This window comes from Dysidea avara, chromosome 4 (assembly GCF_963678975.1).
Source record: "Dysidea avara chromosome 4, odDysAvar1.4, whole genome shotgun sequence".
Lineage (NCBI taxonomy): Eukaryota > Metazoa > Porifera > Demospongiae > Dictyoceratida > Dysideidae > Dysidea > Dysidea avara.
The window spans coordinates 24,339,832-24,359,064 of NC_089275.1; the positions used below are offsets into that span (position 1 = coordinate 24,339,832).

Sequence of the window (19,233 nt, forward strand, 5' to 3'; positions counted from 1 at the left end):
AAATTAGTTGAAAACTCCCATGGTACTGCCTATTTGCAAGCCTCTAGAAATAAAGGTATTAACACTGCTGTGCTTGGTTAGTTCTTCAGCATATGAGGTGCTAAGCTGGTTGGTTAAATGTGAAATCAGCATACACTATTAGGAATGTAGCTGCTGGGCTCATCTATATTTAAAATTTGTGTTGATAGCAATGTAGCAATGTTGGCTGAAATGTTGTGTGTATTTTTGTAGTTGTTGCTGACACTTCAGATTCAGGCATAGTTCAAGTACAGCCGACCAGCTTTCAGTGGAACACAGAGAATGAGGAACACAGAGAATGAAGATATACAATAAGTGTTAATAGATGATGAGGATACCACTGAAAGCATTGGTACGCAATTTGTGTATCACACTGTACTACATGTATGTATTTATATTAACTGTAGGTAGTTCATCTTTAACTATGAGCTGCTCCATACTTCTAATGGCACATGCTATTCCCGGTACACTGACATTTGGCAAATCATCTTTTAGCTTCAACCCTAAAGACACAACCGAAGTTTCTAATTATGTAAACTGCCTGCCTGCCTGCCTGCCTGCCTGCCTGCCTGCCTGCCTGCCTGCCTGCCTGCCTGCCTGCCTGCCTGCCTGCCTGCCTGCCTGCCTGCCTGCCTGCCTGCCTGCCTGCCTGCCTGCCTGCCTGCCTGCCTGCCTGCCTGCCTGCATTCAATAATGACTAAGGCTAAGGGCTTGGTTTTTGTTGTTTGTTGTTGTTTTTTTTAGTGTTCAATGTCACTTCATCTGGACAGGTACTTTTTGGCATACCATAGTACGTACATCACATGCAACATGGAATTACCTTTGTCCTCCTTTGTGCTTGCTGACAACCAAAGATGTCAATTTGTGGTGACACTATGGCTTCCCTACTTTTGTAAATGGAAATTCTTCATATTTCCATGGTGACTGGGTCAATTGCAGAGGCACTTCTCCTACTGTTCTTTGTTTGTATTGCTGTGAAACCAGCTGAACATAGCTGAAAACGAAGCGCGATTGCCACTTCATTTTTGTAATTAATAGTTGGGTTGTGCATTCAACTAAAACATTAACTGTTGGCACTATTCATTCTTTTGATCCAGTATGCACAGGATCACTGTCATAATCAAGCTTTAAATTTCTAATATTATTATACTTGTGGTTAGTTAGTACCATTATAATGTTGGTTCTTAGATGTAGGACACAGCATCATTTTAATTGTACCTACCTACACAGGTTTGACTCATGCCACCATATGTCGGAACAATCAAGTGATCTACTGGAATCACACAATGTAAGTTTGATAGCATCCAGGTAATTGCACGAATCTTTCTTATGTGCTTTTTCTTGCTCTACAATACAGTAGTACTGTATATTAGGAATCATAGAAATTTGGACATTCTCACTAACCAGAAACCAGCCTTACAATACCTTCATACTGTCTTGGTGGTATAGCTAAGCCCAAAATTTCCTTCAATGCAACCCAAAATGCTTCCAATAAGTTATTACGGATTCTACTCTTTTCATTAGGTAAAGTTTTCTGCTTGCGTACTTACTAATTCCTTTAGACAACTTCATTTCTCAGCAAGTAATCATAAGGCACACATTTAGATGTTACGACAAGGGTATAATTATTTTTCTTTTGAGGCAGCATGTGAGGGGCTCAGTCATAATGCATATTTATTAAGTCTAGATCCAGTTTTCTTGACTGTGTGACTTTAAGGGTTACTCTTTTAAATGAATCTATAAAGAAGGCATTAAAAACCTTAGAATACTTAACTACATAAGTTTTAAAATAATCTGCTACCTGCAGATATCTATCTTATGTGCAATTTCCTGCAAGATTTTTGCTAGGCTTATAACTATCAACAGGTTGTAACATACTAACCCTGGTATTTCATTGCTTAAAGCATGTCAGTACACGCATTCTATTCAGCATTTTAATTCCCTCCATGATGCCTTTTTAGAAGCATTTTGTTAAAATGGGCATGTTGGTTTAAGGGTTGAATGCTAAATTCTACATCAATGTATAAAGAAGATGTGTGCCAACTTTTATTCTATTACAGATCTCATCTACTGATACTGTATCTCACTATAAAGTGCCCAGTCACTACTGTACTAGAAACTTCCTGTTACCAGAGAGTGCAGCCACTACAGATTGGAAGGGCCACCATCTACCACACAAGGTATTGTATAAGCTGCCATCACATGAGCTATATATTTGTCTCCTAAATGAGTTAGACAAATATATACCTCACACTTAAAGGGCAGAAAATACATGTATAATGCCACACCACCTTCACATCTGAATACAGAAATAAAGGGTAGCCACCTGCATATATACATGCATAAAGTAACATGAAATGGGAATGCCACCCATGGCCACCCAACATGTATAGTGTATAAATATGAGTTATCACCCATGGCCATCCAACATGTATAGTGTATAAATATGAGTTATCACCCATGGCCATCCAACATGTATAGTGTATAAATATGAGTTATCACTCATGACCATCCAACATGTATAGTGTATAAAGGGAATGCCACCCATGGCCACCAAACATATATAGTGTATAAATATGAGTTATCATCCATGGCCATCCAACATGTATAGTGTATAAATATGAGTTATCACTCATGGCCATCCAACATGTATAGTGTATAAAGGGAATGCCACCCATGGCCACCAAACATATATAGTGTATAAATATGAGTTATCATCCATGGCCACCCAACATATATAGTGTATAAATATGAGTTATCACTCATGGCCATCCAACATGTATAGTGTATAAAGGGAATGCCACCCATGGCCACCAAACATATATAGTGTATAAATATGAGTTATCACTCATGGCCATCCAACATGTATAGTGTATAAAGGGAATGCCACCCATGGCCACCAAACATATATGGTGTATAAATATGAGTTATCATCCATGGCCATCCAACATGTATAGTGTGTAAATATGAGTTATCACCCATGGCCATCCAACATGTATAGTGCATAAATATGAGTTATCCTCTGACTGAAAAGGGAATTCCACCCATGGCCATACAACCTGTATACTGTATAAGTATGCTACATGATATGTATATATTTTATAAGTGTACAGCACATACACACACAAAAACAAACAAGTCAAACATCTTCTTCCGCAACTGGATGGAGGGCCCAGTAGCAGAAGACAGTCTTTGCATTATATCTCCAAAGGATCAAATATGGACGAGTTGTTGGATCAATATTGTAATATTGTTGGATCAATATTGTAAAGTTATAATGAACTTGCTGTATAGTATATAAAATGTAAAGTAACTGCTAAATATATCAAAAGGGACAATATGAATCATCATTGTAACCTCAGACAAATATGTCCTGTGTGATCCTCTACTTCATGTAATCGCCACCCAACCAGATATAATAATGCACAAACTGCGGTGTACGTACCATTCGATATGGCTCCCACCTTTATCATGCCACTAACCAAAATTTATTTAACTAACATTAATCATAAACTATAAAAAATACTGTCATGTCATTAGCTCCCACCTGGGACAACTAATGAATGATTATGGACCATGTATATTGCTAGCAGCAAGTAAAACTTGTCTGCATAATTATTGTAATTATCAACAACTATATAAATTCCTTAGTATAGGTAGATTATCACTGTGACAACTGCATTTATTTCTTATGAATGTAATAATTGTGGTATAAAATAGATGATATACCCATATAAACTAAAATTTGCATTACACTGAAGTACCCAGGTTTGCAGATAACCTTTGGCAAATCAGTATAGACTGCATGGATCCAACATTGACACACGAGTTGTGGCACTTATTTTAATTCTGTAATGTAAGGTCATCACACCATAGTATAGTGATAATTCCGATCAAGTGTTGGAAGTTTAAAACATAGTTTTAAGTACAGATCAGTGCCAAAAATTACCCTTAGCGTACTGTGTCCCAATCTTAAATCCTCACTTGGCAAAAGGCATTGATTTGCTAGAATAGATGCAGGACTACAATGGAATGATTTACAAAAAAAAATAATTTCACTCAGATTAACACTGGAGAGAGTGGATATAGACACAGTCAAAGATCTTTGGCCTATTATCGTTTATTTAACAACAATAACATGCTACACTACAATTGATAAATTTAATGGTAACAACTATAATAGTCTTTGGATGAGTCAAAAGTGATCATTGACCACAGGCAAGTATTCATGTCCTGTATACCACTACTACCAGCAAGTGAAACTCTGCTCTGCATGCTGGCATGCACAAATTCCTTACATAAATAAATCACTGCAGAAACTTCTGCAGAGTTTCTGCAGTGTATACACATAGCTATGTACTAAACCTATGTATAAAAAAATGGGTTATTGAAAATTTACTTAACAATAGTTTGCTTTTAACTCCCACTAGCCAAAGCATGTTTAGTTACACGTAGTTGTTACAACCTACAGTATTATTTGTGATTACAACCTATTTTGTAAACAATGTTGTTATAATGTTACACATATAGCTGGTCATAACCGTACAGAGTGTAGTAGTTTCAATATTGTCAGGTTAATATTATTAATTATGTAGTGTTTCAAATGGTAGCATCACAACCTTGAGTTGTACTATTGAGTAACAACAGGTTCTTACAAGATTACTCTCCATATATTTGCTGTGACTTTTTACCTTATGTGTTTAATACATTTACACGTCTGTAGCTGTATACATACCTCTAGGTCAGTAATGATATGCTCAGGTAAACATTATATGCTGCAATTAAGAATGTTATGTGTCCTTGGTATTAAACAATCAAATATAGCAGTTACTTTTACTGCACAAACTGTATATATTATAATTATTATTATGGTCTCACCATACAATCAAATATTGGATTTTGAATGACTGAACTCAAATGAAGACTGGTGAGCTTGTTGAAGTCTTAAAATAAAGAAATACAAAGACTTGTCGTACTTACATCCCACAGTACAACATCAAAGACTTGTCGTAAAGAAATACAAAGACTTGTCGTACTTACATCATCATTTATTAAAATAAAGAAATACAAAGACTTGTCGTACTTACATCATCATTTATTGACAATACAACAAATGTATTGCAATAATGTTGCATCAGCAATATGCGGATATCCATCATTACAACATATACTTGCAAGAAAGCAGCTGGTCCAGATGGAATTCCTCCTAGATTATTGAATGAAACAGTGTACAAAATGTCTTTGCTGCTTACCTTTTTTTCCCCACTAAAAAGTGTGTACTGGATACCACTTTACTTTTATACTGGATAAAAAAATTGACAAACTGTTTAGTCAGTTCTACTTGAAGGCAAAACACCGTTACTAGCACCACTTCTATTCCTCATCTGTGTAAATGATATACCATGTCAATGACATATGGTTGTTCAGAATAATTAGCACTGAAGCCAATACCAGAAATAATCTTCTCAATTTAGAGAACTGGACAAATAAAGTTCAATCTCTCTAAATGTATCCATTTACCTATAAAAGAAAAAAAAAAAGACCTAATAAACATTGTTATCCATGGTCAGCGGATACAGCAAAATAGATCTGATTGATGAAGACTTGTCTTGGAAGGAACACATTAATGATATTTGTAGCAAAGCCATTAAAGCAAAAGGCTTTGATAGATGCCATGCCACTCATTTTGTTACAAATTCCTTCTCTGGTAATGCTTTATGTAATATTACATGGTCTCGTTGACACTTCTATTACTTCCACACTCCTTTCAACATCTATGGGTGGACACAACCAGTACCTTTTGCTAGAACTGACATATCTAAATTCAATCCTATGTTCATTGGAAAAAGCAAAGATGATTTATCCTCATACCTATTCTCTATGAACTAATTTGCATATATAATTATCTGTGTACTTATACTCTTTTAATCAGTTCTACACAGTAAATTACTATACAACTCAATTCATAAAGGCACTCACAGTAGTCATACTCTGGATCTTGTGGTATCAGTCATACCAGAAATGTTTGATTACAAGGCTAAAATGCAGAGGTGCCTTTGACAGACTAAGAAATCGTCACATCCAACTGAAATTCTAGAACTGTTGAGACAAACTGGGTAGACTTTGAACACTATTACACAGGGAATGGATAAATTGTATCCCTCAAACAAGTTCACTCATCTAATCAGATTCCTTAAGGTTGAATTGTCAAATCGAAGACCACTGACCCCTTGTGCTAGGGAATCTCATTGTAAAAATTGAAGAATCGGAGCAGTTCATGTAGTGACCAACTATTTATCAATTCTAACAGCAACACTTCTAAAATATTTTGAAATATATCAAGAGCCGAAAAAGAGATTATGTTGGTGTCATCTGATAATCGAACTGACAGCTTTGACAAAGCAGTTGTCAATATCCAATTAGTTGCTTTCAGCATTCACAAATGAATATGTAGATTCTCATTAAATGACTTAAATACACTAGACCTAGCAAGTCTCCTGGTCTAGATGGTATTCCACCAGTCATGTTAAGACACTGCATGCGATGCAGAAATTGCACTTCTGTTAATCTTTGCTCAACCCATGTCAACAAGAGCTGTTCTGACTTGCATGTTTTTACATCTTTATAAAATCAGAAGATTTTGTAGTAAAACCTAACAAGAAATTCTGAATATACCTGCTGAAAAATGTGGAGTTTCTTGGATTGAAATTTCAACACAGAGTAGAGAACAAAACCAATTATTTGATGCAAATCAAAGGTAAGGATTTTGTGTTAGTAATAGATATGAATTCATCTGTTGCTGTTTTGATATAGATTATTTGAGAACTAACAGACACAAGCTTATTGAAACAGAATCAGTCATCACACATCAATGATGAGTAGTTTCAACCAACTTGTAGGTACGTAATAATAAAAACCATGTATACATTCCGTGTTGTGTGATGAATATTATTAGCTTGTGTTAACTGTAGTGCACAATTTTTGTTACAGGTGGACTTGTATTACAACAAACATTTGTAAGTTGAGCAACTAGGATGAAGGATCATACAGAGACGATCCATTGCCAACAATACCTGCTATATTTCTCAAAGGTGTTTGATAAAGTTTCTCACTAGTACCTATGTTGCATCATTATGGCATTAGAGGCAGCCTTCTAGAATGGTTGAAGTACATTCTTTCAGAGAGACATCAATGGGTAATAGTAAACATTGACCCTGTTGATGTAGCATCTGGGATCCAACAGGACACTGTGCTGGCTCCTTTGTTGTTCTTATGATTCATAAATGACTTACCTAATAATATCATCTCATCGTTCAGACTATATGCTGATGATGTCATTCTTTACAGACCCATTCATTCAGAAGAAGACTGCCACTTCTCCAGCAGGACCCACACACACTAGAAAAGTGTGTAGCCAAGTCAATCCTATCCATTTTCAGTACATTTTACACAATGAAGTTATAGTGAAATAGAACACACAAACTACTTGGGCATAGTTATTGATTCCAAACTATCATGGTCACAACATATTTGAGAAGTTACCAATAAAGCTAACAGTTTTCTACAATGCAACCTCTAGAATTGTCCAATATTGTCAAGGTCAACTGTTGTATATAGTCTCCAATATTGGAGTATGCTTGGGCACCACACACACAAAAGGATATATCTAACACTGAATCAGTATACAGAGACGTGTTGTAAGGTTTCATTATTTCTACCACTCAAGTGTTGCAGAATTACTAAACTGGCCAACTCTACTATGCTGCTAAAACTATTACTATGTTAATAATTCAGAATCGTATTCATACCTGACACCTACCTTATCCAGTTACATCTACTCACCACCTGCAGGGTCACTCATTGAAGTTTCAGCAGTCAACCACTCTTCCAAAGCTGTTTGGTGTATTCACATCGCTTAAGTGAATAGTGTGAGAATTTTTAAATTTAGACAACTATGTAGCTATAGGTAATGAATTATTGTTATAATTAAAGTAGTAAAAACAAAGTGAAAAATAATATCAACTGTCAACCTAGAGGATCTGTTAACTGAATTTTCAAATGATTTAACACCTTAAGATATGAGGTGGGAATTTCATGAGGTGGGAAATTCAATCAAACAAAATAAATACTTGGTCAGTGGCTATCAAATAAGGTGGGAGCCATATTCCTTTCTACTTCTGGTATTTTATGCAGAATTATGCAGTATTTTTGAAATTAAAGTATGTTAACTGAATTTTCAAATGATTTAACACCTTAAGATCTGAGGTGAGAAATTCATGAGGTGGGAAATTCAATCAAACAAAATTAATACTTGGTCAGTGGCTATCAAACAAGGTGGGAGCCATATTTGTATTGTAAAAATATAAAGGGCCTAAACGCATCACAATCTAAGAGTAATTTTTTCAATTCTAAAGAATTCAATAGTGAAGTGGCTATACTGCTAAACAACAGGTGATGGCAAGCCTGCAGCTACGTATTATTCATAAACACAAACTAAATTGGATCAATAGATTAGCTACTTGGTGGCTAAACTGGTGGCAGGTGGTGACAAGCAAAACTTTTCACACTGCTTCAAATGCTATCAAAGTTGTGGTAACTATAGGTTGGTGGCTCTAAAGCAAAGTCTTTCAAACAGAAAAAATACAATATGTAAATAGTGGCTACAGATACAAATTTTACAGTTGTGTTAATCCCTGCAAACAAACTGTTGCTATAAAGGATCTCTCCAAACTGGTCATACAAGTATCAAATTGTTGGCTATTATGCAATAAGTGATGGTAGCTACTAATGTACTTGCTAGCTATTATTCAACAGATGGTGGCAAGCAAAAACTTAGAAAATGTGTAAGTACAGCTGTGACAGCTACAAGTGATCTCTACCAAACTGGCTGATACAATTGCTGGCTTTTATGTAGTATGCGGCGTCAAGGCACAAACAAGAAAATAAAAAGTCCAGTATTTAGCTAATTGCTGGCTCTTATGCAACATAGGTGGTAAAAACGGCCGCTACCATTCATTATACAGATAATAACTGTGGTGGCACAAGCAAGAGCTACTGGTATTAGTAATCCTTACAAGCAGGTGGCTATTTTTCAGTTGTAGCATAAACTAAGATTAGTTTTAATATTGGCTACAGCTTGTAATATACGCAAAGTTATACATATGTGGTGGCAAGGCTGAACCTAACAAACAACACCAATGTTAATGGTAGTGGCAATCCTAATTCCTAACAAGCAGGTGGCTGGACAATTTCAAACTATTTTACAATTTTAACAGTGGTGGCACAAGCAGGAGCTACCGACTCATTCCAATGTTAATGGTAGTGGCAATCCTAATTCCTAACTAGCAGGTGGCTGTACAATTTCAAACTATTGTACAAAGGCTTGTAATTTTAACAGTAGTGGCACAAGCGTAGTGGCACAAGCAAGAGCTACCGATTCATTCCAATGTTAATGGTAGTGGCAATCGTAATTCCTAACAAGCAGTTGGCTATACAATTTCAAACTATTTTATAAACAGGAGCTACCGATTCATTCCAATGTTAATGGTAGTGGCAATCCTACTTCCTAACAAGCAGGTGGCTATACAATTTCAATCTATTTTATAAAGGTTTACAAATTTTAAAGTAGTGGCACAAACTAGAGCTACCAATTCATTCCAATGTTAATGGTGGTGGCAATCCTACTTCCTAACAAGCAGGTGGCTATACAATTTCAATCTATTTTATAAAGGTTTACAAATTTTAACAGTGGTTGCACAAACAAGAGCTACCTTCCAATTTTAATGGTAGTGGCAATCCTAATTCCTAACAAGCAGGTAGTTATCCAATTTCAAAATATTTTATAAAGGCTTGCAATTTTAACGGTGATGTCACAAGCAAGAGCTACCACTGTTAAAATCCAATATTCAATCATAGGGCTGTGAACAGCTTGGCAAAGCGTTTGATGTTCCAGCTACTGCCATATTGAGTGGGCTATTGCTTCTTGTAAGCTATTGCCTTTCTCACTCTGTTGTGAAGGTGCCAGGCACCAGTTGGGTTGAGCCTTTATTAGTCTGGCTCACAATATGTATGCTCACTGGAAGTGGCAAAACCCCATTATACATTTTTTTTGAATAATTTAATTCAGAGAGTACAATCAGGACTTAGTTTAACCAAAAATGATCCAGTCTGGTGGTTGGATGAAGCAAGCTTTGAAATGATGGGGTTTCTTATGGTCAGGAACAGTTATAGATTACTAGGGCTTTATGATGAATTCAGCACTTTTCTCTCTCAAATTAATGTGTGCCGTGGCAAAGGATTATGTGAGTCCCATGATTACACTTCTGTCACTGTATAATGCCAAGTCCTGGAATCGTGATACAGGTGAGCAACCAATAATATCACAATATCAAGTTAGAGTGTTTAACTTTTAATGTTGTATATTCATGCTGCACCCTTTGATCAAATTAATTTAATGGCTTTTCCATAGTGATAGATAAGTATTAATTGGTGGTTACGAATTTAAGCCATCAAGCAGCAAGAAAATATTTAAATTTGACACTCTTAAATAACAAACATGTATTCATGTTTTTAGTATCTGGTGAGGCTAATTATCACATGACCAGGACTGGTTTAACACTGGGAGGATTTACACAGCCAAGTGAATTGCCTCAAAGTCAAGAGAAAGGACTTGCACAAAGATTTTTGTGGATAGTACCCAAGCCATCATATGCAAAATTTGCCACATTGCAGTCAGTTAATGAAGAATTTTACGATTCTTTAGGTAAGAAAATTGTAATGCTGAAGAAGCTTTACTGTTTAAACTAAATATAGCCAACTTTATCTGAAAATGAACTGTGTGGAGACTTACTAGTAGACCAGTGGCCAAGAACTGAGCAATTCGAGGACTCAAATGTTCCGAAGAAGTTAACTCAGAATCTACCACATAACACTTAAACACTGCCTATATGCTTGTATGTACAAAAAACCACTTCTTGAAATTGATACATTTGCCCAATACTGTATTTCACATGTGATGGATTATATCATCGCATCTTCTTTACTTTACCACGAATACTTTAATTTGGTACCTTAATTATACACCTGCATGCAAATCATGTACACACATACTGCATGTGTAACCAAAACCATTTGAGTTAATTTATATAACTATTGATGTATGTACTTAATTTTATACTTTATTTTTGTGTTTTTTAGTTCAGAGACTAATGGATATAAAGAAAGTTGATTCTGGTCATTCATTTGCACTACCAGAAAACTGAAACGTTTGCTGAAATTTATGATGACCTGCAGGATAAAATTGCACAAGTGTCAATTACAGATGAACGTTTGGCAGGTATGCTAATGATGAATGATTTTACAATGGCTACAAGTCTTTTGCATATGTAAGTGTCTTAGGTGGCTGGTCTTTTCCTGCTAGTACTTGTTGATAAAGAGGTTACAGATATGTTTCAATAGGCTTAATGCATCGATACTCAGTGTTTGTGATCAAATGCTGATTAGATTTCAAGTTTCTGAGTTATGATGTTAATAGCAAAATAATTTGAATGAAACACTTGGTGTGAATCCTACTAGATTAGCTCTACTGTTTGTGTTAACATCATTGTTATAATAGCAATACTATCATGTATGTATGTATATTTTGTGTACACAGGATTGTTGAGCAAAGCAAAGAGTCAAATTCTACGTGTTGCAGCATGCATCCATGTTTTGGTAGCCGATTTCAAAGACCATTAAAATGATTCAAACTTTAAACCTGCCTCAAAAGCATTGCCATCTGAGATTTCTGATTATGCCATCAATGCAGCAGAAAATTTTGTGATGACCTGTTGCCAGCATTGTAGTTTTTGGCAGGAAAAGGAGATCTGGACAAGGAAATAAAACACTGCAGTGAGCTGGGTCAAGGTAAATTTTAGTATACCGTAAACTATGAAAGTTGACTATACAGATTGGCAAATAAAGTTTGGCAAATTCCCTTGATTTGCCGAATTCGAAAATTCACCAAACTTTAGCCACTCCAAACTTTGTCTTATTGTAACCAATTGTACATCTTTATACTTAATAGGGAGTAATAATGATGAACTGGTGGTATCTACTGCTGCATTTATAATTTTGCAACCAGGCAAACTCCTTGACTTAAGTGCATTGCTGAAAGCCAAGAAGTATGCTAATCAGGGAAACAAAGAAAGAGCAGTTAAGGCTATGAGAAAGTTGGAGAGTGATGGTCTTGGTAAACTGGTCAAGAAAGAGATGCAGCATGGAGCATCAGCTGTAAGTTGCAGTGTCATGCACATAATACAAAGTATTTTTTTAATGTACTTTAAATTGCTCCTCGTACATCATGCAGCTTTGGATACTGTATGTACGTATGTAGCAAAAAAATTTGAGCAAGTAAGGACAACACCAATCACTTAATGATTGCCTATACTTTACTCAATAAATTGAAATAAAAATCTTACATTTATAAAAATACTGCACTTGTAAAAATCCATAACTAGCATTGGTATGTGCCCTACGTGCAGGACCATCTTCACATTAAACATTTTAATGCTAGTAACCTGCTAAAAATAATGATGCAAAGCATCAGAGTTGTTTGTGGTGTTGAGGGTAGGTATAAACAGTGGATCCGGACCCCCGGGGGCCCAACGTTTCGTGCCATTTTATATACTTCACAGTTTTATACATTCCATACCTGTGCTAGATATTCAAAGTATGTCATGTTTCATGGCCAATCCACCCTTTCTCCGTTACTGTGTCTCACACGATGTTTATATTAATTAGAAATTATAAGCTCCTCAGAAAATGTATCTGCAACTAGCTGCACAATGAGCATACTAGTCTATTATAATGCCTAGCTACTACAGTTTAGAAACATTGTGCAAACAAGTATTCCAGGTAAAATGAAGCAATCACTGCACGTTACACCATCAGCTTAATAACCAAGACCTCGACCAAGACTTTACACTTAGTACATCATGTGGTGCACCATGGATGCACAAAGGTGAAGGCTTGCTAAAACCTCGGTTAATGTCAGCTGCTTGAGCTGAGAGCCAATGCTAAGTAGTCCAGACCCTTCAGTTAGCCCCTCAGGGTAGTAGGCGCTTATAATTTCTAGGCATTGTACAAGGAACCACGATCACTGTGACAGAGAAAGAGTGGTCTGGCCATGCGAGACTAGCCACTGTGGCTCACAAAGGTATCTAGTACAAGTATAGACTGTATAAAACTGTGAAATATATAAAATTCCACAAAAAGTTGGATCCCCGGGTACTTGGATCCCAGGGTCCTTGGTCCCTAGTTCCACTGTTTATACCTACCCTCAAACTAGCCACTATCATCCTTGTTTACAGTAACAGTTATTGTAACAAATGCTTTGAGGTTATGTTATGGTGTTCACACCTCTCTGCAGGGGGTAACCAGGTTGTGACTTACAAGAATTCTTAGCCAAGTACTGCATAACAAATGGATTTTAAATGACAGTAATGTACAGGCATGGTATCACGATTGTTAATAACAAAATGTCATACTTTCAAAATATTATGATATATTGCTAAAACAAGAATATCGCTCAGCCCTACAGTTAACAGGAATGTAGTCTCTACTAGTGACTTCAACATGCGAGCCATAGGTAGCTATATACAGTATACCTATGGTATACAGCATGGTACAATTTCTTACCTTACTGTCAATAAAGAGAAATGAACTTGTGCATAATTTAAAGCCAACACATTATTTTAACAATTATAGTTACTGCATGGCAAGCAAAGGTTCAAAACTTTCCTATGCTATGCACTTTCAGTTTTAGTGTAGTGAATCCACTCTTGGTTGTAGTGAAACATATACCTCTTGCCATACAAAAACCCAGTAATTAACCATTAGTAAAACAGTTGTGCCAGGTCACACACAGTTTCTCAGTATCTGCATGTTTCCAGTAATATCACTTTTCAGATGTCAGATGAGCAGTTATACTTGTCAGAAGTAGCAATAATGATCTTTTTTTGTGGCTTTCACATCAAACCATTTCGATAATAAGGTAAGAGGCTAGTTAGTGTGATGTGGCAATGCAAAATAACTCCACCAGACAAAACCACACCAATGTTGTGATGTGGATGCAAAACTGCATTCATTTGTCTTGTAAGTAGCTCACCTTGCCCCTTACTGCAGTACAGGTACATAAACATTATCATAGCGAAACACCATATCTCCCAATACCCCTGTATAAAATGTCCCCACACTATCACCGCCATTTTTATGTTGCGATGTCAGTACAAATAAGGTTAATGTATACTGAGGGGAGTGTCCTAGTCTTCTGTTAATAAAAGATTAAGCAACAACATTATAGCGCACAAAACAAAATTAATATTAAACACTGTCTATATTGTGGTATGATAGTACATAATCAGTTTTAATTCTTTACTGCTTTAGAATGTATACAACTAAATTATGTGTGTACACACAACTTGTAAGCAGAATAGAAAATATTACTTTACTATTAAAGGTTTACTAGTTTGAAAAGTGTGCAGTACCAAATGATTACTCCAAAAGGGAAGAATTTGCTGAAAGGTTGGCAATATATGGAGTCTCACTAAGTTAATACATGTTTTCACTTGAAGAAGGAGTCTCCACTACAAAGTATTGTATTTATTGGACATTGTACATACTGTGTGTAAGTATATTCAATCTCTTTGTAGACTAAGTTTGGAGTCGGATTTCAGTGTTACCACTCCAACAAAGTCATCAAGACTACATGTAGATTAACCTGATTGTTGTAGACTTAGCTAAGAAACAATAATTAGTCCACTGCTGCTTGCTAAATTTGCACAAAAGTGCAGCCATGTCAATATAATTATGCACACAAGTGAATAACACAAATACTTGTTCTTTAATTCTTTTTACTGTACTCATTATAATCCGTACTCCCAATACATCTCAACTGGTATGATTACTAAAGACACATGTAGTACCTGTGATACTGATATATGTAACATGTAAAAGTAAACAGATCACTTTAGTAATCATACCAGTTGAGATGTATTGGGAGTACGGATTATAATGAGTACAGTAAAAAGAATTAAAGAACAAGTATTTGTGTTATTCACTTGTGTGCATGATTATACTGACATGGCTGCACTTTTGTGCAAATTTAGCAAGCAGCAGTGGACTAATTATTGTTCTTAGCTAAGCCTACAACAATCAGGTTAATCTACATGTAGTCTTGGTGACTTTGTTGGAGTGGTAACACTGAAATCCGACTCCAAGCTTCGTCTACAAAGAGATTGAATATACTTACACACAGTATGTACAATGTCCAATAAATACATACTTTGTAGTGGAGACTAGACTCCATATATTGCCAACTTTTCAGCAAATTCTTCCCTTTTGGAGTTACTACGGACAACTTGAGTTATCTGTAGTACCTGGATTAAAAGAAAAGTCATATAGTAACTGTCTAACTGAACAACTTAAGATACATGTATCTTAAGTTGTTCAGTTAGACAGTTACTATATGACTTTTCTTTTAATCCAGGTACTACAGATAACTCAAGTTGTCCATAGTAACATTAGTTACTAAGTAACTTAAAGATTGGTGGAATCCCCTGGTACTATGGATAACTTGAGATGTCTGTGGTAATTAATTTTAGTTACTTGTAACTTATGTAAGATTGGTGGTAGCCCAGATACTATAGATAACTCAAGTTGTCTGTAGTAACTTTAGTTACAAAGTAACTTAAGATTGGTGGTAGCCCAGGTACTATAGATAACTCAAGTTGTCCATAATAACTTGGAATGTCGTGGTACTATGGATAACATAAGTTGTCCATAGTAACTTTAGTTACTAAGTAAGTTAAGATTGGTGGTAGCAGATACTATAGATAACTCAAGTTGTTTTAGTAACTTTAGTTACTAAGTAAGTTAATATTGGTGGTACCCAGAGTAGCCCAGGTACTATGGATAACTCAAATTGTCTGTAGTAGCTTTAGTTACTAAGTAACATATTTAAGATTGGTGGCACCAATCTGTTATATGTTGAAGCTGAGACTAGACTATAGTGACTTAAGATGCCAATAGTATCTTAAGTTATTTCTAGATGAATAATCAGAACCTTTGAACTTGAGATATACAGAAGTATAAAAGAAAACCTTGTGGCAGTATTGGACTAGTATGGAGGAGGTGCAATGGTGAAACAACGATAATTGTTATTACTGGAAGTGTTTAATAATTAATATATGTAATAAGTGGCGCACGCAACTTTCAGAATGTCACTTATAAAAGGCTTTCAACCAAGCATTGTCACATAAGAATAAGCTATGTTATTTCTTTTAGGGGTATTACTTATTTGCCTTGAGCTGCTGCTGGGCTGGTACATGGGTGGATACCAGCAAGACCGACTTTGGGCAGGATTTAAGGTAGGATGTTATGAACAGCTGGATAGTATTGTTGTAAAATAATATTTTCATGCTACACATTTAGTAAGGACAAGACAATAGCCAGTATGTCAAGATTGAACAACCTAAGGGGAAAGTCAAATCTTTAATAAAGAAAGTTGAAGACTCTTGGTGTACAACTTGCTCTATAAGAGGTATAGTTAGCTATACCACAACGTCTCTTACATGCATTCATTTCTGTAGATGCCACTAACTATGAAGATACTGATTTAAACTTAGCCAAGCTATATGCACCGATAATGTTGTGAATTGTTTGGCACAACAATATACTAGCTCGATTTATTTATTACACAATATTATTTGTCATGATATAAATGCTTGATTTGATTAACAACACTGGAAACTGCATTTACCCTTTAGCAGAATAGATGGCATATCTAGAGCACATATCAACCCATGCCATGCAGCAGGGGTATTAGCTTGGACCATATGTTTTGGTCGTGACCAGTTTTGCAACATCGTTATGATGTGAGAGTCTTGCCTGACCCAACAAAAGATCTCTATCAGAGCAGTCAAACACTCTAATAGAACGGTCACATTTTAAATTTTTATGTGCATGGCTTTATCTTGTTAATTGTCTTTGTTTATTATTATTAAAGTTGTACAGTAAATAGCACTTGAAGGCAGGCCCGTAACCAGGGGGGGTTCGAGTGGTTTGGACGAACCCCCCTCCAGAATTACCAATACAAAAAAAAACATGGTTTCAGCATGCTGGCGTATACATGGGACGAAGATTTCGTTCCTACTAAAGTTTATGAGGTGAGTTTTTTGTTGAATATTCCGCACTTCTTGAATTATGGCGTGACACGTGGTGGAGTGTGCATTAAAAAGAATAGTTCTGCCATGATTGTCGCTGCTCTGCTACTTCTCTGTGGTGACATTGCTCTCAATCCTGGCCTGTATCCATGTGGAGAGTGCTCTGTTAATGTTGGTGATGATGACAGCTATTTTATGTGACATGTGAAATCTGGTATCACGTGAGCTGTGATCCTCTCATTAGCGATGCTCAATATGATTCTTTTGTTGATTCACCAACAGATGATCCGTGGTTTTGTTCCAGATGTACTCAATTTGGTGATGCTCCAGCATTACCCAAACATATACCTGCTGATAAGGCTTTAAACTGTTTGTATCTAAATGCGCGAAGTATATTTTCCAAGCGGCTAGATTTAGCTGTATGTTTGACAATACTTCAATATGATATTGTTGCAATCACTGAGTCCTTAGATGACAGTATCACAGATTCCCTTATTGTACCTCCATCATATGTTGGATTATTCTTTAAACTATTCATTGCTTTCTACTCAATCAAAGTACCCATTGGCAATTGTATTATGTGGAGATTTTCATCTACCTCATATCAACTGGTCAATGATCTCTCCATCAGTTCCATCTCTTAATTTGTACTTCTTTATTTTGTTCCTTGATTTGTGATAACTATCTAACTCAATTAGTTAACTTTACAACCAGGCAAGATAGTATTCTGGATCTCATTTTTGTGAACAATCCTAACCTTGTATCATGTATTCAGCCTGTTGACAATCTACCTGGTACTGATCATGATGCAATACAGTTTTCTCTAGCTGTAGCCCTGCCAAAGCAGGTGACCTGTTCACGCTTGTTATACAATTATAAGAAGGCTGATTTTCAAAACTTTTGTGAAGTTTTGAGTCATGTACCGTGGTCTTATATTCCATCTGACAACATTGATGAGGCATAGTCAATGTGGAAAGATCTTTTCTTTTGTGCTGCTGATTCTGCTATTCCTAAGGTGCAGTGGAAGAAGTCTAAAGTGAAACACTGGTTCTCCTATGAAACCATTCATTTGATTAAGTTAAAACGTCGCTTGTATAAGCGTATGGTCAAATCCCCTACCTCTGATGTTATCAAATCCAAATATAAACAAATTAGTAACTTGGTTAGATCTAGAACACGACAGGATACCGAGGCTCATGTTTCCAATTTATCTAAGCAATACTTTGACTCCCCTAAGCCATTTTGGAGATGGCTTCACTCCTTTAAAGGAAACCGTTCTCCTATCCCACCTTTGCTCCATAATGATGAGAATTTAACTGAAGATTCCAATATTCCAGGGCTGAGAGAATCATTGTCTATTCACCCATCCATCATTGATTCTATTCAATTTACCACTAAGGATGTGTTTGAAGAGTTAATTTCTTTACAGTGTGACAAGGCCTGTGGCCCAGATTTACTTCCTGCATGCTTACTGAAGTTGGGTGCAGAATTTCTTGCACTTTCTTTGGCACAACTATTCCAACTATCACTCTCATCTGGGAATGAACTGCCATTAGATTGGGTTAGTGCCAATGTTGTTCCAGTTCATAAGAAAGGCGACAAACATGCTACAAGTAATTATATACCGTCCTATAAGCCTAACTTCCATTGTTATTAAAGTTATGGAAAGAATTATCCATCGCAAACTTGTTGCTGCTCTTTAACAACACAACCTTCTTAATGACTGTCAATTTGGTTTTGGCCACAAACGCTCTACTATTTCTTTACTTTTGGAGGCAGTTAATGATTGGGCAACTTCTCTGGAACAGCATAGTAGCGATAATCTATGGTAGTAGTACTCACTGCATTTTCTTAGACCTGGCAAGGGCTTTCAATTCTGTTTCCCATCCTCGAACCACCTTGGAAAAATGCCTTGTGTATTTAGCTATGTACTTGCATGTGCACTGTAAACCTACTTAGTCTCTGTCCTAAGAAACCACAACATTGTACAGCCAAGAAGTCACATGTGACCTAG

At 36.2% G+C, this 19,233-nt stretch overlaps 2 protein-coding genes across 2 annotated transcripts; both read left to right on the top strand.

Moving 5' to 3' along the window:
* Nucleotides 1-354: 354 nt before the first annotated feature.
* LOC136253226 (uncharacterized) lies at nucleotides 355-16,597 on the top strand. The gene is made up of 5 exons (XM_066045851.1): nucleotides 355-370; nucleotides 1,249-1,306; nucleotides 2,079-2,198; nucleotides 16,342-16,424; nucleotides 16,489-16,597. Exons 2-5 carry the CDS (start codon nucleotides 1,268-1,270, stop codon nucleotides 16,550-16,552), a joined length of 306 nt encoding a protein of 101 aa, XP_065901923.1. The 5' UTR covers nucleotides 355-370; nucleotides 1,249-1,267; the 3' UTR covers nucleotides 16,553-16,597.
* A 1,589-nt stretch (nucleotides 16,598-18,186) lies between these two features.
* Nucleotides 18,187-18,876, top strand: LOC136253696 (uncharacterized). The gene has a single exon (XM_066046356.1). The coding sequence runs from the start codon at nucleotides 18,187-18,189 to the stop codon at nucleotides 18,874-18,876; it is 690 nt and encodes a 229-aa protein (XP_065902428.1).
* The last annotated feature ends 357 nt before the right edge of the window (nucleotides 18,877-19,233 follow it).

Bases quoted from the DNA above. Each gene is read 5' to 3' on its own strand.
- LOC136253696 (XM_066046356.1), top strand. From the start codon at position 18,187: ATGTGGAAAGATCTTTTCTTTTGTGCTGCTGATTCTGCTATTCCTAAG.
- LOC136253226 (XM_066045851.1), top strand. From the start codon at position 1,268: ATGTCGGAACAATCAAGTGATCTACTGGAATCACACAAT. The intron at 1,307-2,078 runs GTAAGTTTGATA...ATTCTATTACAG, and splicing joins ATCTACTGGAATCACACAAT to ATCTCATCTACTGATACTGT. The intron at 2,199-16,341 runs GTATTGTATAAG...TATTTCTTTTAG, and splicing joins GCCACCATCTACCACACAAG to GGGTATTACTTATTTGCCTT.